This window comes from Ostrinia furnacalis, unplaced genomic scaffold (assembly GCF_004193835.3).
Source record: "Ostrinia furnacalis isolate ACB-3 unplaced genomic scaffold, ASM419383v2 OfSCF0606, whole genome shotgun sequence".
NCBI classification, from domain to species: Eukaryota; Metazoa; Arthropoda; class Insecta; order Lepidoptera; family Crambidae; genus Ostrinia; species Ostrinia furnacalis.
Genome location: NW_021130845.1, coordinates 585,844 through 610,520, shown reverse-complemented (window position 1 = coordinate 610,520; position 24,677 = coordinate 585,844). Strand labels below are relative to the sequence as shown.

The following is a 24,677-nucleotide window of genomic DNA, read 5'->3' as shown; positions in this document are numbered from 1 at the left end:
TTATTTTTCAATAAAAGAAGAAAGCATTTTCACGCCTTAGTTACTAACGAATAATACCTACTGATTTATTACAGACAGATGCCAGATGTTTTTTGCATTATGAATAACAGATACAGTTAATTAAATACATCAGTTATGCTAAGTTGAAAAACATGTTCTTTACAATTTTAACGAGTAAATAACAAAGGACCAAAATAGGTAATTAAGAACATTTTCTTCTGTTGTTACCATAAAATATTTTAACTTAAATTATGTAGTTCACTCACATACAAAATTTATTATTTTTTGTCGCACGTAATGTTACTTTGCTAGGAACTGGGGGAAACCCCTTTTATAATAGTAAAATAATGTAGGTATGATGACTCATTCATTACCTAACACCTTTTGTACTGGTTTGCTGGGATTCCCCGTATTTAAATTTGTGCTTGGTCGGATTACCTTAGTTCAAATTCAAATTCAGTTAGTTCAATTTGGTGAGAATCAATTCTATCACACAAATATTTTAATAATTACTTATTCTGTGATAGTAAATCAAGTTACGGGAAGGATGTCCCTTCGACTACGTGGAAGTTCGTAGGTAAAGTTTTATTTTTGAACCGTACATACTACATAGTAAATAATAGTTAATAATGTTTAAATAAACAAAAACTTCATGAAAGATTTTTATTCTGTTGCTCCAGAGAACCGAACCCAGGATCTAATTTGTTGCTCTAAAAACTAGACTGTTATTTATAAATTAGGTACGGTCGGCTCTATTATTAAGATGGTACAGAAAATACAATTAATTATCCTTAACAGAGGTCACGGCTAATCAACTAATACGCTAAAAACAAAAAACAAAATTTTCTGCGAATCCACCTGTACTTATTTATTGTTGTAAATAATTTATTGACTTGAATATTTGCACAAGTGCGCTCTTTCTTTTCATTCAACTTGCTTTGATATTTTTTTATCATTATGTTCTTATTATTTTGTTTGATTATGCTAAGTGGCGACATTATAAAGGCGACTAGTTGTTCGGAAAAAACTTAGTGTGTGGAGAGGAGAGACGCAAGCATGGCGTGGTTACTGAAGACGATTATTCTGTTCGCGATACTGAGCTTCTGTGCTGGCACGTCGCCACCGAAGAAAAAGCCGAAGTGCAAACGTAAGTATATATGTATAAAATTTTTTTTTCTTTTTAACCGACTCCAAAAAATGGAGATAATTAAGAATCTCTTCCAATTTTTGTCTTATTTTTTTAATGTAGATTATTCGAAGACGTCGATTTGTTTTTTTTTATTTATGAAAAAAAAATTCAAGATGTCATAAACAAATTCTGTGAAATTTGAACTTATTGTGGTTACCTCTCTCACCATACCTGCTCACTATAATCTGTGTATCCCATTGACACGGGATTGCAATCTTGTCTCCATCTCATTTATGATTAATCTCATTTTACATTTTATTCGAATAAAACGCATCTACACACTTGCTATTCGCTATTCAATAATTCATCATCATCCTACACTACTTTAGCCCTCGGCTGAACACAGGCTGCTTCTTATTAGTTAAATGTTCATCAGACGATTTTATTATACCTATTCAAACTTGTTCAATGTCTTTAAATGATTTGAACATCATAAACATGTGTGTCTACCAGTCACGTTTCATAGTCACGAATATAGGTAAGTTAGTATGAACACAGCAATTAAATCGCCAGATGTTTAATGGGTACAAATCAAATATTTGTTTCTTTACTTTGTATAATCCACTTACTGACAGTGAAAATTATGGACGTCATTACAAGTATTATTTGAAAATGTATCTATATAGGTACCGATTTATATTAAGTTAACCATGTAGGTGTACCTATTATACTCGTACCTACTTGGTAACAATTGAAATACCTATTAAAATGGAAAATGTAGAAGTACCTAATTGCATTATTAAACAGTTTGTTTCAAGATGTTTTTACAGCTACTACATTGCAAAAACATCTTGTTTTTCGAACTGGTTTCTTTTAAAATTTTCATGATAGTTTAACTACTTAGTAATACTGAATTACCTATTCTTTTCTTGGCTAAAGATTTGTTAAAAACAAAAATGGACTGAAGAAAGATCAGTTTTCACATTAATTGCATAGAAAATTCATTTTGCATTTTCCTCTACTACTCACTGACTCCTGGGGAATTTCTCGCTCATTGCATCACCTTTCATTCATAGCACCTAGATGTAACAAAAACGAGCATTACGTGGTGGATTCCGTCGCTTGTGAGAAGACGTGTGCGAACCGTAAGCACTATGACACCATGGGTGCGTGCAGGCCTTTCTCGAAATGTGTCTGCTCGGGTGACCTTATGCGGCTAAATGACGATGCAACTGGACCTTGCGTTACTGAGGATCAATGTCGTGAGTTCATAATTCATATATTATATACATGATGTTTATATTAAACATAATGTTCGGTGCTGGGAATTCTTTTTTTTTTGAGTCAGGTAGAGTCATAAATCTAGTCATTATTATCAGTAAATATTCTTTGATTCTACACATTCAAGAGAATCATCACCATCATCATCATCTCAGCCATAGGACGTCCACTGCTGAACATAGGCCTCCCCCAATGCTTTCCATGTTACCCAGTTGGTAGCGGCCTGCGTCCAGCGCCTTCCTGCTACCTTTATGATGTCGTCGGTCCACCTTGTGGGTGGACGTCCCACGCTGCGTTTTCCGGAGAGATTCAAGAGAATAATTCGCCCTTATTCATAAGAAAAACAGTAGTTGTTGCAATTCACGAAGGAGAGTGAGCTTTACATGTGTGGTAGCTCGCTACTGTTACGTTTTTCAAAAGTTTTGATAGACATTACACTATCGTTATGTACACGTACACGCACAAGTAAAGCTCACTCACCTTCGTGAGTTGCAAGAACTAAGAAGAAAAGCAGCAGTAAAAGCTATTTAACTAAAAAGCAGAAGGTAAATAACGTATGAATTTAATTTACGTATTGTTTTACCATTAACATTTCATATCAACATTCACCGTAAGATTTTATTAATTGCACGTTTTATCACTTCATTCATAGCACCTTCATGTTGTAACGAAAACGAGCATTATGTTGTGGACTCCTATGCATGCGAGAAGACATGTGCCAACCGTAAAATCTATCATTTGATGGGTCCATGCATGCCTGCATCGAGATGCATGTGCAACGGTGACCTTATGCGGCTAAATAATGTTGCAACTGGACCTTGCGTTACTGAAGATCAATGTCGTGAGTTTATAGTTAAATTATGTAGTAAATTTGCAGTTCGTTTGTTTCAGCCAAATGACGTCCACTGCTGGACAAAGGTCTCCCCAAGGTTTTCCATAATGAACGGTCCTGCACTGCCCGCATCCAGGTTCTTCCCGCGACCTTTACCAGATTATCGGTCCACTTAGTAGGAGGCCTGCCCACACTACGTCTTCCAGCCCGCAGAAATTTGCAGTTACAAGAGATTTTATTATAAAAGTGGCACAGCCACCTATATCTTTGAGTTTGGTACTAGGTAATTTTGCCGATACGTTAGCCATTCCTGACGAAACATATATCTAATTATTGTTGGGGTTAGAATAGTATCGGTTCTTTCTCTCAGTGCACTCATATTTTAACACCTTTCATTCATAGCACCTACATGTAACGAAAACGAGTATTACGTGGAAGACTCTAACGCCTGCGACAAGACATGTGCGAATCGTAAGGTGTTTGATATAATGGGCGCATGCAAACCTTACTCGAGGTGCATGTGCGCGGGTGACCTCATGCGGCTAAATGATGATGCAACTAGACCTTGTGTTACTGAAGATCAATGTCGTGAGTCCATTGTTATGTAACATATTTCAATAAACATCCAAATCTACATACAAAAATATTATGGGCAACATCTCCGAATTTCAGAGGACTCTAAAGAGCCAGAAACTATTTAGACTTGTGACCAGGGTAATTTTTCTATAGTTCAAAAACTTGATTATTATTCGTATTTCTTAATCCATTGAAACATGGGGCTTTATTCGTTCGTCAGAAGCAAACTTCACCATTCATTTAATTGTAACATTTTGTTTTAATTTGGGTAATAATAACGTACCTAATACTTCTACGTATAGTTAAAATTTGTTAAATTTTATACCCCTTGGTTATATAGAGGTGAAAACTATAGGCTTTGACCAACTACACCGTATCTATGCAATTTAAATATTTGTAAGCTGTTTGTTTTCTGAATTAAACAAAATAAAATAAATAAAATAATGGGTAATCTGAACTAATTTTTGCCCTTTTAAGCGCCCAGTTTAGAATGTGGTCTGAATGAAGTAGCATCAAAGGACAAGATAGTATGCCCGCCCCAGACCTGTGAGAGTATTTATGGTTCGTTCTACTGCCCCCCTCGTGATCCTGAGCCAGGTTGCAATTGTATCGACGGTTATCTTAGAAACCGCAGCAATATTTGTATACCGAGCGAGCAGTGCCCTGATTTGAGTAAGAAACTCTTGTTTTACTTTTGGTATTAGTAAGGTCATACATCATCATTCAGTTGCAAGGTTTACCAGAAAATCAATCTTAATGTATTTCCAACATTTCCCACTAACTATTGGATAGAATTTCTCAAATCTCATTTAATTTTACAGAAAAAACGGAATACGTACACAAAGTGTGTTCTGCGGAATTATAAACTTTCGCCCGTATTCACAAACATTACTATGTGGTCTCACAGTGCGTGTGGAGGCATAGGGTCACATACGAACCAATCACAGAGCTCTATTCAACGCTATGCGTTCGATTTGCTGCTTCACATAAGCAAGCATCGTTTGTGAATACGGGCGTTTACAAAAAGTAGGGTTTGTGATGAACATCCATCACTAAAAAGCTATTTTTGTTTTAGCACCAGTACTTCCAACCTGTGGCCTGAACGAAATTGCTGTACAAGAAAAATATGAATGTCCGCCTCAAACCTGCGACAGCATCTTGTCATTGTACAACTGCGAAAACCAACCACCCCCTAAGCCAGGCTGCATCTGTATTGATGGATATTTGAGGAACTCCACTGGCGATTGTATACCCAGTGATCAGTGCCCCAGTAAGAATCTACTTTGGATTGCTTTACGTCTCTGTGACATTTAAGTTTGCACTCGTTGGTGTAGTTGAAGCTTAACAGAGCTAACTGAAACTGATGGAATGTACTCTTTGGGATCACAGGATAGTCTTTCATCAGATCAATTTGAATTACTTTATTTATTCCATTGATGTAGCTTTACTTGGATTTCTTACTTTCTGACTTCTGTTAGGTGAAGTTGTAAAGTATGAATAAAGGACAAAGCACACTTATCAACCCGGAAACGGACCGTACCCGTATCAACTCGAGACGGTCAATATTCTTTACGGGACTATTCCCACCTCTCGTTCTCACCACTGCAACTCCTGTGTAGCCAGGATTTACAGCTTGACCGCCATAAAAACCCAACCAATGAAGGTCAAGTTTGTACCGGGGGGAAAGTTAAACTCAATATTCTTTCTATGAAACTCCTTACGAAGGCGATACAGTGTTGATAAGTGTACCTTTAATCTAGCATTTGATTGATAACTTTTAGGAAACCATAGTCTCAATGACGATCTATGATTTATGAATAGATTTAGGAGGAGACGATAGTTGTCCCGACGGGGACAGGAATGCAACGCGTCAAGAGTGCGCGTCGTGGTGCCAACCAACATGCTCAAGACCAGTGCTTGGAGAAATCTGTCCTGCAGCGTGTTTGCCCCGCGGCTGTGTATGCAAGGAGGGCTACATACTGTCGGCTGACGGCAAATGCATAGCAGTGGAAGACTGCCCTCCAGGTTAGGCGAACACTTATCTAGCTCCGTAATTTGTTTCCCTGGTAGAAATAAGTTTAGGAGCCGTGGAGATTATCGTAAAAGAACCGTACAAAAGCAGGTATCAAAGTCACCTACGTATTTTTGAAATACAGGATTTTATTTGCAGCAGTTAAAAGAGCAGTAGAAATGATGGTGATGGAAAGACGGTAGACAGACGACATCCGGCAACAGGCTGGAGTGAACTGGATGCGTGTGGCCAGGGACAGAAGTCTGTGGAGGGTTGAAGAGGAGGCCGATGTTCGAAGGCGAACCCAAAGGCTGCTATAGATAGATAGATAGAAATGATGATATGACTCCAAATTGTTTTTTTACACAAAGCCTTTTCTAATATTTTTGGTGTGCGCATTTGCTGCTAACCTTAATATCTCCTAACTGATCAGTCCTACAGGTTGGACCATGCAATATTTAAAGTGTCTGCTTTGAGAGAAAATCAGACCGTTGATATCAGTTCAATATAGTTATTATTTGACGTGTTCAGGTTGCAATGGAGACGCAAATGCTACGGTAACAACATGCACCACAGGCTGTCCGGCCACTTGCACGCCGAATGACCGGGTGTGCCCAGCAGTATGCGGACCGATCGGCTGCGCTTGCCTTCCGGGATACGTGCTATCTGATGAGGGCAAGTGTATCCTAAAGGAGGACTGTCCAGGTATGCCAAAGTCACTTTAATCCTTTTAGAAGGGTACCCACTCTGGTACTAATACCAGTGAATAGATACACAATAGAAACCAAGTGTTATCGCGGTCTCATGCGACCACTTAGGGTTCCAAGACTTCCAAGCATCATTCTCCCTTTACTTTGAAGTACCTAGGTCAATTAATTGCTTGATCAAATTCTTAGTATCAAGATCTATTACCAATATTCTCCCTATTCTGACATGGCTCAAAATCAGATGAGACAGTTTAATGTGTTTGTATAAATACAATGATCGTGATAGGTATGTTTTCAAGTGAGCGTTTCCTAACCAAAACTAACAAAAGGCTGAGTTTGATTCTGTGCTAACCTAAAACTTACACAAGGAAGATGATTTTACATAAAATTTTCATAATTTTTTAATCCATTATTGTTTAGATAGATCATTAGATTAATCACTGGTTGGCTTAGGGACATGGTGGGATAGGTACCTAGTTGAAATAATTTGTTTATTATTTATCAATGGTGGATGACGTTGGCGTATTACTCGGGGGAGAAAGTAGACCCCTTGCAAAATCCACGTTCGTGATCCTGTGATCAAGATGAACGTATCTACATAATTGAGTCGAAATTTCGGATTTAGAAGAAAAGCAGCCGCAGGAAAACATTAACAAAATTCATGAAACACGAATGTACCTAATGAATAAAGAATTTTCGATAAGTACTACAACATTTACAAGCGTGTCTGCTATTAGAAAAGATCGTTGCTCTATGATCTTGAAGCAAGTAAGTCGAGGGTACATAGTCACGATTTGATATTATAGGTTGCGATGGGGACCCGAACGCGGAACTATCCTTTTGTACCGGCTGTACCCCTACTTGCGAAGAGAGGGAAGTCGCGTGCACCGCTGTATGCGGGCCTCCCGGGTGCCAGTGCAAGTCGGGATATGTATTGTCTAATGGCAAGTGTATCCTGCCGGAGAATTGCCCAGGTATACAAAAGTAACTCATAATTGCCAATAATCAGGCCAAAAGAGTCAACTTAATCGTCTGACAGCTCAATAGTATTGATCGCTGAACATGCTTTGCGAATCACAAAAATACTCTCTCTTAGAGACTGTTCCGCTTTATTAAAGCCTACATTGTAGGTCCTAATTTACCGAATTTTCGTCTTATCTGGCAAATACCTTTTTTATGCACCGCAACCGTAAGCAGAACCTAAGATAACGGGAGACCAATTTGTCTAACAAAGGACCTGGCAGACAAAAATATTGTTAAATGTAGAGATTTTTTTAACAATAGGACAGAATTTAATAATAATGCCTTGATAGGATAATTAGAAGGATATAACATCCTTACAAAGGCATCAAGCCATCCGCAATCATATGCATGCAACTGTGTCAAAAGAGAAATTTTCTAAAATGAAAAAACAGATACAACAGCAGAGAAGAAAAAGTAACAGACACCACTAAAATTTTCCATTAAAATCACTAGATTTTCCATTTTAATCACAAAATTAACCAATAAATTATAGATGTTGCAGGATGTGGCGGAGACCCGAACGCGGAGTTAACTATGTGTACGTCCGGCTGCCCTCCCACTTGTGGACAGAGTGACGTCGCATGCCCAGACGTATGCGGACCACCTGGTTGTCAGTGTAAATACGGATACGTGCTGTCAGACGGCAAATGTATCCTGCCGCAGAATTGCCCAAGTACGTGATGTTTGAACACTTATGTGTCCACAATAAATGCATCTTGATTTGAATTTTGAGTTTTAATTCATGTGATAAATTGATTCCCAAAAGATAGTTTAGTACCTTATCATAAAAAAATATTTTGTGGAAATTCTTATTTCCGGTGAGTAATTCATACAAATAACAAAAGCTAAACAGTACAGTTATAAAGACTCATTAAAGAAAGTTTGTCCAGAAGAAGGTTGCAAAAGAGAAACATTGATGCTGATGGCGCCATTCTTAGGCTACTACTTTTTGTAAAATGACAATAGATTCATTTTTTAGTGGACGACAGCTGTCCCGATGGTGATAAGAATGCAACTCGTCAGGACTGCCCGTCTTCATGCCAACCAACATGCCAGGAGCCTATGCTTCCAGATGGATACTTGTGCATAGACGCATGTCTGCCTCGGGGATGTGTGTGCAAGTCGGGCTATATTCTTTCGAGTAGCAACGGCCAGTGCATAGCTCAGGAAGACTGTCCTCAAGGTATACCTACCTTGATGATGTATGTTATTCGTCAGTAATGTTCTTCTTTCCTAGTCGAAGTTGGTTTATTAGCCTGTAGTACTTTCCGTATGACTGTTATTTGACATAAAATATGATTTTTGCCCATGATCCGTGGACTATTCAGATTTTTCTATGGCAGATTTTTCCCTAACAGAGTCTCTGACATTGGTTGTCATCTACCACTTTTGTTGTATATTGTAATAATCTACCACTTGGAATCCCTGGGTTTTGTTAACATTAAATGAATTACAATATCTTTGTCCTTAATTTTGGTTCGTCTTCCTCATACCTAATGTCTTATTTACTTGCTTTTGTATCCTTGGTATTTTCATTCCTCTCTTCTCCTCATTTATCAAGGTCCATGTGGGTTAAACGAAGTATACTCCAGCCAGAAAATAAAATGCCCTCCTCAAACTTGCGAAAGTATATACACTTCATACGAGTGTCAGCTCCAACTGCCAGAGCCTGGATGCAACTGTATCGACGGATACCTCAGGGATGGAAATAATAATTGTGTGCCTAGCGATCAATGCCCGGGATGTAAGTATTTTATGATTTTAGGATCGTTTTACATAACGCACAGGTGTTAAAATTGTTTCAACTATTTCTACCACCATTTTGCCTTTAGTATTTGCCCAACTAACATTTTTCTAGGGACTTTCAACGGGTGAAGGGGTTTGCTTGCATGGATCATAAGATGGCAATTTTTCATTATTGTAAGTATTTATTGCCTTTATTGTCAGTTTTAGTTTTTACAGGCTTAACCATCTTTTTTTACCCGACTGCGCTAGAAGGTGGGTTGTGTTTTTACTATAACCATTGCCGTTACATTATTGCTATTAATGTTAATTTATTAACAAGTGGCAGCAGCTGCATCCACTCTTTCCTAAGCTTTTCGTTGCCGTAGTGGGGTTGTTATGTTTTGGCCTCAGTAGAACATTTATTTGCCTTTGTCTTTTTATTTTTATTTAGAATCTGGGATTCTTTTTTGTTATATCCTTTGTCCATTTATTTTTATTTTATTTGAGCATTGTGTTCTACCACCGCCACTTAAAGTTCATTGTTTTGGTCACATCGTCTATTTTCGTTATGTGTCTTATTTGCATTGGGTTTGGTGGTTTGCATGGATTGTTCGTAATATGTAAATGGATCATAATTTGCTCTATTTTTATGGTTGCATGCAAGCAAGTTTGCTTGGCCAAGTTGCCATGTCTTCTTTTTAAAGTTGTCACTTCCATCATTAATTCAAGAAAGCCTAATATCTACATTCACAGCCACACCAATTTGCGGTGAAAATGAAGTGTATACTGATAGAAAATACACATGTCCCCCGCAATCCTGCGACAGCCAATATTTGAACTACCTTTGCGCCCAGGAAGAGCCAAGACCAGGATGCGTTTGTAAAGACAATTATCTCCGAAATGGAAGTGGAAATGATGCTGTTTGCATACCTATTAAGCAGTGTCCTCCAGGTAGGAATGTTTAATTTGGTATTTGATAGTATAGATTGAGTGATTACTTTCAGGCAATGCCACGAAGGTTAACGAGGTTTTGTAGAATGAATGTTGGCAATATGTTCGATTTTGTCCTGTTAACAAATGAGGCAGATGACTTTAATAGAGACAGTAACATCTTAAAAGTGAAGCGCAGCTAGATATTTAAGATAACTATTGCATGACTAATCAAACTTTTATTTATTCATGAATATTTCCACTATTAATCTCATTTCTCGACGTGAACGCCTCAAACCACGACCAGTCTGCCAAGAAGAAAGACGAAAAAGATGAAGAATTTCATTTATGTTATGTACTAATTATTGTTGGTAAGTATCAAATCATCGTATACAAATAAACGTTAATGTAAACTTCCACCAGGTCCCATCCAGTTTACCGTCTTGTGCGGCGAGAATGAAGTAAAAACAGATAACAAGAGGTCATGTCCGCCAGAGACTTGTGAAAGCATCGGAAGACTGTACAAGTGTGCAGCTGAAGAGCCTACTCAAGGATGCAAGTGCATCGATGGATACTACAGAGATACTAATAATAAGTGCATCCCTAAAGACCAGTGTCCTAAAGGTAAATTAGAGAGCAAAAGAAAATACGTCATCTCTCGTAGTGCTACATAAAAATATAGATAAGCGCATAAAATATCTACTTCGCATTGTGGCGGATGGTTTACCATTTTCATTTATCAGAATACTAAGGATGTACAATTAATGTACTGAACTACAGAAAATAGTTTCAATGTAATGCAACAGTGTGATCTACACTTGTTTAGTTTAAGAGTGGGAAAATATGGACTTACAATTAACATTTGTTGTGGTTACACGTGCGTGGTGTTTGTATTTCCAGCGAAATTTTAAACGTGTAAGTAGTGCGTGATTCATTGCATTTTATTCTCACAACACGACTTTGGTGAAAAGATGCTTGTCTCATTTTTATTGCACTTACACGATACATGTACCAGTGCTGTGTACCGCACCTCTTTTAGTGAAAACATAGATATTGATTGATATAATATTATTATAACTTTGGTTTGCAGACGGTGCAATTCCTTCCTGTGACGAGGAATCATCAAGCTATGAAAGATCTGAAAGATCTTCGTCGAGTTCCCAAAGCTCCTCGTATTCATCATCAAAATCATCAACAAAAATTGGACCTAAAGGTTACATCTATTACATTGAAACTATTTTCTGTAGTTCGGCTAGATTAAGAGATGCAGCTTATCTAACTGTAGTATTATGTGAAATTATTATTTTACTATTATCTTGCCTGAGCTAAGAATAAATCCTCTCTTGCCTCTGGTAAATTCGAGAGGGTCGTCCTTCTGCAGTGGAGGTGAAACGCCCTGATAATGATTTTATATTTTAGCCTGCAAAGGAGACAGGAACGCTACCTACACGACCTGCACATCCAAGTGCCCGGCCCGATGTGGACCGTCGTCGGGGCCTTCGAAATGTCCAGCTGTATGCGGCCCCCCCGGCTGCCAGTGCAAGAAGGGATACATACTAGCCGGGGACAAGTGCGTGCTGCCAAGGGATTGTCCACGTAAGTGAAGGCTAAATGCGGTCAGAAATTTATTGGCAACCTACCAAAATCAGGTCACGGTTCTATGGCTCTTTTTTAAAATTATATGTCTATGAGTAACACAGGAACTCGGTCAAGTAGTGCAAAAAGTAACAACTCAAGCAACAAGTGTAGTTTGTTGTAGGAAATGAATAATTTTGACTCTCCCATTGAACCAAATATAGACTAGTGCTAGAAATACACGAGTATGAGGTTTATTTTGAGAGGGAGAGAGAGAGTGGGTTCCAGTGTATGCTACTACTTATTCGTTTAACAAAACTCTTTATTCCAGCAACCCCAAGCTGTAACGGTGATAGGAACGCTACTTACAAAGTGTGCCCATCTATGTGCCAGCCAACTTGCAAGCAACCAGTTTTGAATGTAGCATGCGTTGAAGGATGTGCTCCTGATGGATGCGTCTGCAAGCCGGGCTATGTGCTGTCCGATGAAAAGAAATGCATTCTGCCGAAAGACTGTCCAGGTAACTTGTCAGTGTAGCCATACCCATTTTAAGAGGAAGTAAGTTAAGATAGCTAATATTGATGTCCAAATTGTATGATAGTCACCTTTAATTAGTTTACGGTCTATCTCTCTATCCATAGCAGCCTTTAGGGGGCCTTCGAACATAGGCCTCCTCTTCAACCCTCCATCGACTTCTGTCCCTGGCCACACGCATCCAGTTCACTCCAGCCTGCTGCCGGATGTCGTCTGTCCACCATTTAGGCGGTCTTCCCCTGCCGCGAATATTAAAAAAAAAAGACTGATATAACTTATCCATTAAATCATGAACAATGCATTTATACCTTGGCAGTATGGGTAGTTAGATTCGGACTTTCTCATATCCCTCAGACTTAATCGGTCAATGACAAGAGACCCCATTATCCTATGCAGACCCATTGACAATAATAGCATGAACTTTGAAGGCTTATCTTTATCCACTAAAGGCTAATGCAATGCATGTTCTCAGGTTGTAAAGGAGACAGGAACGCAACGCTCCAGGAATGCCCCTCTTATTGCCCCCTGACCTGCGAGAAACCAGTCGAAACTGCTCCGTGTCCAGCTGCCTGTGCTCCTGAGGGGTGCGTGTGCAATAGCGGGTACTTGCTGTCTAATGGGCAGTGTGTGCTGCCAAAGGATTGTCCAGGTGATTAAGGCCTTAATTTTCTCATTTCTTTCTCTACAAAGTTTTAAATAACCATGTTGACTCCTCTTTTTTGTTAAGTAATATTAGTTTTAGGTGCCCTCGGACGAGTTCGCGTTCTACAAAACTTTTTTCTATTTCTCTCACTAGGACTAATTATGCTAGCAACAATTTTGTACCTAGATCTTGTAAGGAATATAATAATAGGTTTAACACGATTGACATTTTTAATTCTTCCTTACCATCTTATAAAAAACAATTGAGAGAATGTTTGAATATATAACTTGATTTTAATTTTGACCTACATAATTATTGTGTTTTTAATTTATATAATTTTATTAATATTTAACTTTTTGACATTTTATAATTTTTATTAAATTTTTTTTTTTTTTTTTTTCTTTTTTATTTTGTTTTAATATATACATAAATTTAAATACCGTTCATATATACTTTATGTACACTTACATTTATTGCACAAAATTTTAACTTACGTACTATTGTATTCTTTTAAATTATTTACAATATATTTACATAATTGGATGAATGATTGGATGGCGCTTTCCCTCTTTAACAGGTCCGATATTTCAAAGGGGTTAACTTTAAGGTATTGGCATATAGCCATGTGCTGTACTCTTTGCCGGGCAAAACGTGGACATTCTTTGAGTAGGTGAAGTATATCCTGAACAGCATTTGTGTCGCAATTGCACTTATCGGTCTCGACTATCTTGAACCGATGTAAGTATTGTCGGTGATAGCCGTGACCGGTAAGAATTTGTGTCAGGTGGAAGGAGTGTTCCGCCTGAGCGAAGAGTTGGTTGATGCTGTCCAAGTTTGGGAGCCAGTTGCGGGTGAGAGCACCAGTGTTAGCATTAATGTAACGATCATTCACTTGGCGTTGGTTTATTTCCCTTATTCTGCGCTTTACGTGGCTGATCGGAAACCTAGCAAAGTCGGGAGCTCGCTGAGAAGACGCTGCACTTTTTGCGGCCTCATCTGCTGTTTCGTTGCCTTCAAGTCCAGCATGCGCCTTGACCCAGACGAAATCCACGCATCCCGAATGTCGACGTAAATGATCGTGAGTCATTACTGCCAAGCTGTTGGTGGTTTGCCCATTTGCTAACTCTTGAAGAGCAGAGTGGCTGTCCGAGAGAATAGTTGATCTTACGGTGTTGGATTCCGTGATCCATCTGACGGCACGTTCAATGGCTAATAGTTCCGCTTGAAAGACGGTACAGCTGTCGTGGAGTTTAAGTTCACAAGTTACAGATGTTTGGTTAGGCTTCATAACGACATATGCTGCGCCAACTTTACCGTCTTCCAATTTACTGCCGTCGGTATAGATCTTAGTGCCGTCAGGTGGGCAAAGTCTGTCAATATCCTGTTCAGTATATGCCGAAGAGAATGTGATGCCCTGTCGTGCTGCAGGGTGAGGAAGTTTCGCTGGTGGTGTGGGTTTTTGCAGCGTGACGTTTGAAGGGAGATATGGCGAGCATCCCGAAAGTTTTGCACGTTCGGTGATGCAGATCTCGTGGACTTTCAGATCGAGTGGAGTGAGCTGCGCAAGCGAAATGGCAGCAATAGTTGATACAGTACGGAAACCACGTATTATCTTAACAGCAAACCCACGCTGCAAAGACAAGAGATTTCTGCTGACCTTTTTAAATTTAACTGCATCACCCCAGATCCCAGCTGCATACGTTATAATGGGTTGTATTACTTGTTGGTATATTGTTGAGATGTTTTGGCTATGAACCCCCCATGTGGGGCGAACAAATTTGCAGAGTGAACGATAAATTTTAAGAGCTTTGCAAATGGTGTAGTCAGCGTGTTTAGTGAAGGTTAGTCTTTGGTCGATTATAATGCCGAGTAATTTTATGTCACTTTTAAATTGCAGGCGGATACCGCGGTGGGTGATGCGAGCTTTACGGGCAGTCGGGGTAAAACCAATCATTTGTGTCTTTGTAGGGCCAAAGGTGAGTTTTGCATTCTCTCCCCAAGCTGTTATGGTTTCTAGAGCGATGTTTGTATTGCGTTCTAGTTGTACTAGGTCTTTGGCAGTGCAGATCAGCAATACATCATCGGCATAAGCCTGCAGTTTGCACCCCGAGGGGAGCTCCTGCTCGAAGAGTTCATCCAAAATGATGTTCCAGAAGCTCGGTCCGCAGACTGAGCCCTGTATGCATCCACGAGTCATTGTCTTAGAAGCGCTAGAGTCGGCATAATTTAGAGTAACCGTCCGATCACTTAGATAGTTTGTAATGAGCTTATATATGTTTTGGGGACACTCAACGAGTTGGAGTCTCTGTAGAAGCTTGGGCCACCAGGCGTTGTTAAAGGCACCTTGGATGTCCATAGATACTGCAATCACTAATTTTTTGTCCTGTCGAGCTGATTGAATGTCTTTAAGAGCTTGATTCAGAGCATTCACTGTAGAAGTTTGTTCTTTGAACCCAAATTGCTTCGGGTTCATGAACCCTTTTGTGTGGAGATGGTGTGTAAGCCGTTTAGTGATGAGCTTTTCAATCAGTTTTCCAAAGACATTTATAAGACCTATTGGCCTGTAAGATGACGACACATTGTAATCATCCTTGGTGGGTTTGGGTACAGCTATCACTTGAGCCACTTTCCAGATGGTCGGAAAGTATGCCAGTTCTAAACAGCGATTAAAAAGACGGGTAATCATTTCCGGAAAGGTATGACAGACTGCAGAGATAATGTCGGAGGTAAAATTGTCAGGTCCGGGAGCCTTTTTGGGATTCATGCTATCAATGCATGAGATAACTTCTTCTGTTGTAAATTGGGTATCATTATGAGTGTTTGGAGTGTGGTGACTTTGTTGCCTAGTCATTTTGTGACAATCCAGACTGTCAGACGTATCATCGTTATAAAATTTTTCCAATAGTTTTGCTGCCGTCTCTTCGCTATTTTCAGTATGCACACCGTCAAAGGAAAGAGTGACCGCGGGCTTAGGTGGAGGTGCTCGGGTAAGAAGTCGGTTGGTGAGGGACCAAACATCCTCCTTCCCCTGACGGGTGCAGAACTCTCGAAAGTTTGTGGTAGATGCTTCTCTCAACATTTCTGCATACTTATTTTTAGCTTCAGCTCGTTCGCGTAGCACCTCATCCAGATTATGGCCACTTCGTGCCAGTTGCTGAATTCTATGATGGAGGTGGATGACAAGCCGTTTCTGTTCTTCCAGCTCATCACTCCACCATGGGTTGTACGCGAGTTTGCCACGCTTTCGGGGAAGTGATTTGTCGCATGTTTTAGTTATGGTTCTGTAGAGGATGGCAATGAAGTCGTCCACACCATCCTCGTTTAAAGTCTCGATAGAAGTATTTATTAGCGTCGTCTTATTCAAAAAGTGATCTAGTTTATGGCGAAAAGCTTCCCAGTCCGCGTTATTTGTATCATACTTAAAAGTGGATTTTCTCTTAACTCTTTGAATATCAGACAAATTATGTAACAGAGTAAATTCTATCGCGTGGTGGTCTGAAGAGGGACAGGCTTCGATTTTTACTTGCCAGTTATCAATCTTGTCGACGATGGAATCCGACACCATCGTTACATCTATAAATGATGTGCGTCTCACACCAAGTGCGACAGTTTCATAGGTCGGTGTGAGACCTGTGTTGCATATTATTAATCCGTTAGAATTTACTAGATTTACTATTTGATTTCCCCTGCGATTCGATGTTGAGGACCCCCATAAGGGATGCCATCCATTCAAATCGCCTCCAATGATGATGTCATCATCGTTTCGGGACTGCAGGAGCAATTCAAGCTTTGGTAAGGTGTGTGACTCATCGTCGCGGGGCTCGACGTATATACTTGCGATTATGAGGCGGCGTTGTCTGAGGGTGATCTGAACTACGCTGAGGTTTTAGAAATTAATGTATAATTTATTACTATTTAATTAATTTTTAGTCTGCACTCTGTATTAATTTTAACTGTGGAAACTTTGCTGATTTCTGTCCTATTTTTTGTGTGATTATTTGTCTGTATATCAAAATTGTTTGTTTCCCTAATATAAATAAATAAATAAATAAATAAATTAATTATTTTTGCCGTATAGCGTTCTAATGACCAGAAAAGGTACAAAGATAGTTTTTTAAGACAAGAAAGAGTTGTTGAAGGTACTAGCTGGCAATGAAAAACTTTATTCAATTTAGACCAAGACTTGGCATTTTGATTGATTTTGATTTTCGGTCATACCGAAAATCAAGTAATGCTGTAAAAATACAAGTTGGGAAAAACTGGGTACAAATGTGTTCAATAGACTTCATCGATGGTACAGCAGAGAGAGGACCACGTTAATATGGTATGTACTCATGTCATTTTTCAGGAGGATCGCCAACCTGTCCCACCAATGAGCAATACGTCAACTGCCACGTGGAGTGCCCCAACAGCTACTGTCCAGTGAACGACAACCGGGGCATCCTCATCTGCGATCCTCCCTTCCCTTGCCCCGCCGGCTGCTCCTGCAAGGCTGGCTACAAGAGGAAGAGCTATGAAGACAGGACGTGCATTGAATATTCTTCTTGCCGTAAGTAATTTTAGTGTTGTCTTTGACATCGAGGTCCATCTTGCGTATTCAAATTTACAAGATCTTGGTTCACGAATTTCATTTCATTTTCATATAGGTTCTCATGATTTGCAATTAATATATTAGTATATTCTGTGTAGCGGCGCAGGACCGGTCTTTGTGGAAATCCTTGGGGGAGGCCTTTGTCCAGCAGTGGACGTCTTTCGGCTGAAACGAACGAACGAACGATATTCTGTGTGCTTACCTTGAGTTTACGTTAGGTGTGCTCGCTAGCGACTGCGTAAAAAAATGACATTAAATGTATGACATATTGTGCAGCGCCCCTAGCGGCTACTTTCACGAAATAAAATCTTCATAGATTTTTTGACGTACTCGCTATCGAGCACACTAACGTTAACTCATGGTAAGCACTCTGATGAAGCTCATTCGAAGATGTCTGTTCTAGCTCCCGTCAACTGCACCAGACCTAATGAAGTTTGGAATCCTAAACCACCCAACTGCATAGCCGAGAGGTGCGAAGACGCAACAAACCCTCAACCTTGCAACAGGCCATACCCCAACTATATGCCACAATGCGTCTGCAAGGAAGGATACTACAGGAACGCATCTGATATCTGCGTTAAACGCTCTGAGTGCCGTAAGTGATAGAAACTTTTCCATAATTTGGTCTAATGACCTTTGTGTTCCACTATTCAAAAGACTAGTCGACATAACAATTAAGTAGGTATTTTGATTATTGACTCATCGTTTTTACTTTTTTCTGGACAGCTTATAATAGCTGAATACTTAGCTTCTTTTAAATTCATTTGAGAAATCTAACTACCAAGAAAGGTAAGATAGAAATATTTAGTTTATTCAGACAAACCTCTTCTTGATCATTCAATAGGGAACCAAGTAAAATGATTTCGATCAGCCTGTTGTTTCATTTAAATGGGCTTTAATGAAAAGGGCGTGACTAATCTTATCTTTATTGTCTCAAGCATCGTCTTGAGGCTCGCGACAGAGGTATTCGGTCGTAGATCTCACAATCTGTGTTTGCAAGTGGGGTTTCCAGAAGTTCCAATAAAGCCATGTCTCTGTTATTTTATTCAGGATATTAAACTGTTGTACAAATTGAATTAAAATAGGCATGACTCTCATTATAGTGACTTCGGTTATTGTTTTATTATAAGCAGGTAGCCCACTATAAAATAATGAATTGGACAAAATGGACTATGAATTTATACTTATTTTAAAATAGAACTTTTACTTGAATTACCAGTGTTACTGACGTTACAGTTTTGTGATTCGAATTACTTAAGTCCATAAGGATCATAGCAAAATTTGAATGGGTCGTTGTTATTCCAAGTCCCAAGCAAAAGTCACAATAAATACCGTAGTTACAATTTAAAGTCAAGTTATCTCTACAGAGCAGGTAAACATGTCTTTGCCTTCGGATTCCATTGTACCAAATGCCCCGAATCCTTTGTAGCACTACACAGAACTGAAAAGTGGAAATAAATCCAGGATCTACAACGTTCGCAATGTAAAGGCTTATTTGAATTTCCGAGCGAAGTTTTTTCATGGTTGAGTAAATTTAATAGAAAGTAAAACGGAGTTTTAGATAGGTAAATGTTTAACGCTTTTAGACTCAAAGTTTTGATATTTCTAGCCTAAAAGTTGGATGTTTTAATAGTAATTTTATGATTAACTTAAGGTAGATCGTTGCTAATTAATTTTGAACAATGATGAAAATTCGGTTACATTTTGTTAGCAGAAGTTGAAGCTACAACCAATTACAAAGAAAATTAATTAATAAGAAGTTTTGGAATATTACTGATAATTTTATTATTTCGGTAATTGTTGTTTTAGTTACTTATTATAGTTGTACAAAAACAAATATAAACCTGAAAACATTTTAGGAGAAAAAATAATAAAGGGCATGTAAAATTCTAACGATCACTTATACTTTTGCTCCAGCTGTTCAGTGCTCGACTCCAGTAAAGTGTCGACCGACGTGCGCAGTGCCAAATCCACGAAACTGCCCATCTAGATCGCCAGCCGCCGCCAACGTAGACGGTTGTGAATGTCAAGAAGGTTACATTCTATCAGAAGTTGGAGGAAAGTGCATCAAAATTGAAGATTGTCCACGTAAGCTATTCGTCTTTTGTATTTTACTCTTTTTTTTCAACCAGAAACGTCTCATCATCATCATCACTTCAGCCACAGGACGCCCACTGCTGAACATAAGCATGATTTCCATATTTATTGCCCGGTTGGTAACGGCACTGTATACAGCACCTTACTGCTACCTATGATGAGTATAAGATCTATCAACATCATCATCTCGCCATAGGACGTCCACTGCTAACAACCGCCCCCAATGCTTTCCATGTTGCCCGGTTGGTAGCGGCCTGCGTCCAGATCTATAAAAATGACCTCCAAGGATTGATATCCCCAAGATTCCTTAACGACCAATATTTGTTACCTAATACTTGTTTATATTTCTACATGAACTTCCAAATTGTGATCGACTTTCCTGACTTAATTCATTAAACACCATTCGACAGTTAGTATTCAATTCAAGTTTTCTTCTTATATTGCAGAAGACCAAAGCTGCAACGGAGATCCCCACGCAAGGATCAAACCCTGCCCCTGGGCGTGTCCAGCCACCTGCGATTCACCAAACGCTTCGAACTGTGACAAGAAATGCGGACCCGTAGGATGTGAATGTCAAGAAGGATACATATTTTCCAAGAAAGACGGAAAGTGCATTTTACCTGATGATTGTCCAGGTAATGAAGGGAAAGACTGCTCAAGCTAAACTCTGTGGCATCTTATGTAGTTACAAGTGCGATGTTGCAACAAAGTTGTATCTGTAGTGTGCAGTCGCTGTATTATTTTTTAATTTTAAAGACTGAAGTAATTAAAAAATGTTTTTCTTTTGAGGTGGAAACCCATGTGGGGTAAACGGTACATTCGTGGACTGCGGATTCCGTTGCCCTAACCAATACTGTCCTCAAGACGACAGCAGAATCCAGATCGCCTGCAAACCTGGCCGACCATGCCCACCAGGCTGCGCTTGCAAAATCAACCACAAGAGATTGAGCTACGAAAATGATATTTGCATTGAAGCCGCAGATTGTCGTAAGTATTGTCATATTGCAATTGATCTGGAGCTAAGTAAAATTCTAAGAACATATTTAACTTATAAATCAGTAATCGATCAAGTAATATTTTGTTCTGTTTTAAATTCTTAGAAACATTGAGAACTACCTACTTAGTTTTCTTCCATCCATACGAAGACAGAATTTTTAAAATAAAACTTGATTGCTTGACTTGATACTCATTTAGTGCAATTAAATAGTTTCTAGGATTATTATTGTTAATGCATAATTTCCTTAGAGTTCATGTGCGATAGCGTCTCTACGTTAAAGGAAACTTTTATCATTATGGCTTGCGATTCTAAACTATCTTCCATCGATTGCTTCCTTTCAGCTCCAGTTGACTGCACCAGGCCAAACGAAGTGTGGGATCCTTGCCCCTCAGACTGTCTTGGTGAAGACTGTTCAAACGCGTACAACCCTGTTGCCCCTTGCTATACCCTGCTCCTCAACTGTCAACCCAAATGCGTATGTAAGAAGGGTCATTACAGGAATGGCAGTGACATTTGTGTCCCTGCTAGCGAGTGTAGTAAGTACTGAAGTTTGGGCATCTTGGAAATAACGTTTGTCAAGTAACTAATGATTTGAAATAAAGTGGTTGAAGTATAATTTGTGTATTTATTTTAATTGTGTTAATGTTGGTGGTTGAGCGGCGTAAAAACTAACATGTTGTTCGTGTTATTCGTTATTATAATAGCTAGAAGAGTTAAGACAAAGTTATTGTTACTGTCTCCATTGAGCCATGTCAGATACCTAGGTATTCATTAAATCTGACACCATAACCATAAGCCTATGATCTCAGTTGTTACAACCCATATGAAGGAAGAAGAGGATTTTCCATTTCAAGTAGGTTCCTTAAGCTGCAACTTCTGATGATGATGAAGTTGTGATGTTTCGAATATTTTATGTACATCATCATCATTATTTCAGCCATAGGACGTCCACTGCTGAACATAGGCCTCCCCCACTGTTTTCCATGTTGATCGATTGATAGCGGCCTGCGTCCAGCGCTTCCCACCTTATGATGTCGTCGGTCCACCTTTTGACCTTGTGGGTGGACGTCCCAAGCTACGTTTTCCGGTACGCGGCCATTCCAGAATCTTGCTACCCCATCGGCCGTCAGTTCTGCGTACTATGTGCCCTGCCCATTGCCACTTCCGCTTGCTAATCCGTCGGGCTATGTCAGCGAATTTAGTTCGTTTACGGACCTCCTCATTTCTGATTCGATCTCGTAAAGAAACGCCGAGCATAGCCCTCTCTATAGCATGCTGTGCAACTTTGAGCTTCTGTATAAGGCCTATAGTGAGACGCCTTTGATGATTTTATGTACATTTGAAGCAATTTCCAGATGTCCCAAATGCTTGTACCTCGGACTGTGCACCGACGTGTGCCAACCCAAACCCAAACTGTTTTGAAACACCACGATGTTGCGAGCCTGGCTTAATTCAATTACACAAGGGAAGTAAATGCACCAAGATTGAGGATTGCCCAAGTATGTTTCACTATTTGTTATATTTATTTAAACTTTTTGCACAAAAGTAGAGTACAGTGGCGGACTTAATGTCAGTAGCATTCTCTACCAGTCAATCACGAGAAGCTAAGGCGGCGCAAAAATTAATATACCTACTTACATAATAATACATAAGAATATAATAGACATACCTATTACCTACACATAAATACATAAACATAATAATATTATAGATCTACACATCACTTAATGTCTGAGATAAGGACAATAAAAATTAAAAAAGTTTTATTATTGTTTTGAAAACAACCATTCTATGCTTACAAGCAAAAAGTGTTTGAATGATGGAATTAAGTTCACACCGATCACTATCTCCCCAAATTAAGCTTGTGTTATATTAAATCGATTGATAATGTTATTTAAATTGATAATAACTACCAACATTGGCCCTTGTGAGATTCGAACCCACATCTGCAGCCGACATTTTATTTTTGCCAAAGCTTCTAAGGTTTATACATAAATAGTGATGAATGGAAAAAAGCACAAATTTTTGACATGATTGTAGACTCTAGACTAGAATTTATAGAGTGCCTATGAAGTACCAATGATAGCTTTTAATACAAACTACTTTTTCTTTAAAGAAGAGGGATGCAACGGAGACCCCAATGCAGTAATTAAGTCATGCCCAGCTCCATGCCCTTCTACTTGTAGCAGACCAAATTCTATTCCGTGTAGGAAGGCTTGCATAGAAGTCGGATGCGAGTGTGCCCCAGGATACATTTATTCGGAGGACGCTGGAAAATGCGTCAAACCTGACGCGTGTCCAGGTAAGAAAAATTAAAACTATCATTTGCAAACGGTGACAATTGAATTTACATTTTCTACTCTATTTTAGGCTGCATATTAATTTTTCACACTAAAATACCTACTTATTTTGAAACCACTGTTTACTAATTAGTTTTGTACTTAGCTCTAATTTATTGATAGCTACGACAGAATGCTAAGGGTCTATTGCAAAGGACATCTCGAATCTCGATTGGCACTGGCCAGATTACTGTCTTTTTCTTCTTATTTCTTTCTTAATTATTATGTTACCAAATCTGTGTATTGCCTTTGCTTTATTATAAGATTTATAGGTACATTGACTTCTTCTTTAGTGAAAATACTTGTGGAATTTTAGGTGGAAATCCCTGTGGTCCCAATGGGATGTTTGTTGGATGTAAGAACAGTTGTCCTACCGACTACTGTCCAGTAGACGACAGCCGTGTTACGCCCATTTGTGAAACGTATCCGTTTGCTCCTTGCAACTCTGGTTGTGTCTGCAATTATGGATACATAAAGAACAATAGACAAGAAGACAAATGCATTCTTCCCAATAAGTGCCGTAAGTAGCTGGGTTTTTAAGAACTAGTTACCTATCTGATGTTTTTATGAATGGAAACTACAAATTTAGAGTAGCTTGATAGACCGAAGGTCTCAAGCAATGAAGCAATTAGCTAGCTGTACAAAAAGCAAGAGATTGTGCTTTTTGTGCTCCGTCCGTAGTCAAGCGACTATTTTATCGGACTGGCTGATTCATGTTACTTAATATTTATTATACAGAGCTCTGAAAGACCAATGGTGTCTTTTAGGATATCTGAAGCGTAGTAGAACTATGCCAACGCTCGGCTCTAGCACCACACCTTCTAATGGTTAATATTGGCACAACGCTATACCTACGTTACTTCTTTTCCACTCTAGTGGACAGACAGCCTTAGGTTTTTCAATCGACTAATAATTCCCTTCTCATCTATGTATGTTACTTTCAGCACCTGTGAAATGTACCAGACCAAATGAAAGGTGGGACTCCTGCCCATCGGCTTGCTTAGCCGAGGGCTGTCAAGATGTCAATAACCAACCGACCACTTGCAACACTTTGGTCGCAAACGTCTGCCGACCGAGATGTGTATGCAATAAGGGGTACTTCAGGAACTCTACCGATATATGCGTGCCAGCATGCAACTGTGACATCTAATTGTTGCTTTCCTTCCCTGTTTTTCTTTTGAAGATCCATTTAATGATTTTGTTTATCATCATTTTTTATCAGTTTTTGTAAATTTTTGTTTAGAACTTTTTTGCTGTTTGTATTCAAAAAAATATTTTTGTGTAAAATACTCTACCAAGACTGCTTGTAAACTTTGTATATGAACCAAATTGAACCTTTTGCAATGTAAAATTTTCTACTTTGTATTATAAAATTAATATAAAATCAATGTCTTTGTCTCATTTTCAGGTAAATGATACATTTTATATGAATCTAAGTAAGTTAATAAAGTATAGGCATGACTAATTAATGAATCAATCGAAGGTCTAAAATAGCTAATTCATTATTACTACCCTATATCCGTGAATAGTTGTTAAAGCAGCTTCATTTTCGAGATTTAGTGGTCAGATTCAATTATGGTGTGAATTGTACAGTTTTCGTGAAAGTATTTCTCTAAATTCTGCCTAAATTGCTTTCTATTGAAGAGCTCTGGATTTAATCAAGCGTTGTTAAGGGCTTAGGTACAAC

General features: G+C 38.9%; 1 protein-coding gene across 10 annotated transcripts; it reads left to right on the top strand.

Moving 5' to 3' along the window:
* Positions 1-1,017: 1,017 nt before the first annotated feature.
* LOC114366254 (zonadhesin-like) lies at positions 1,018-24,378 on the top strand. 10 transcript variants are annotated; one of them, XM_028323070.1, is made up of 28 exons: positions 1,018-1,147; positions 2,206-2,391; positions 3,063-3,251; positions 3,645-3,830; positions 4,296-4,490; positions 4,894-5,088; positions 5,640-5,843; positions 6,361-6,534; positions 7,343-7,510; positions 8,053-8,232; positions 8,539-8,742; positions 9,121-9,303; positions 10,038-10,235; positions 10,638-10,838; positions 11,305-11,427; positions 11,634-11,810; positions 12,121-12,309; positions 12,796-12,972; positions 17,315-17,515; positions 17,961-18,152; positions 19,475-19,645; positions 20,101-20,289; positions 20,444-20,641; positions 20,993-21,187; positions 22,007-22,150; positions 22,768-22,953; positions 23,307-23,510; positions 23,935-24,378. In XM_028323070.1, exons 1-28 carry the CDS (start codon positions 1,057-1,059, stop codon positions 24,138-24,140), a joined length of 5,106 nt encoding a protein of 1,701 aa, XP_028178871.1. In that variant the 5' UTR covers positions 1,018-1,056; the 3' UTR covers positions 24,141-24,378. The 10 variants fall into 10 exon arrangements, with proteins under 10 accessions (XP_028178871.1, XP_028178873.1, XP_028178872.1 ...); XM_028323072.1 differs by lacking the exon at positions 7,343-7,510; XM_028323071.1 differs by lacking the exon at positions 11,305-11,427.
* Positions 24,379-24,677: the final 299 nt, after the last annotated feature.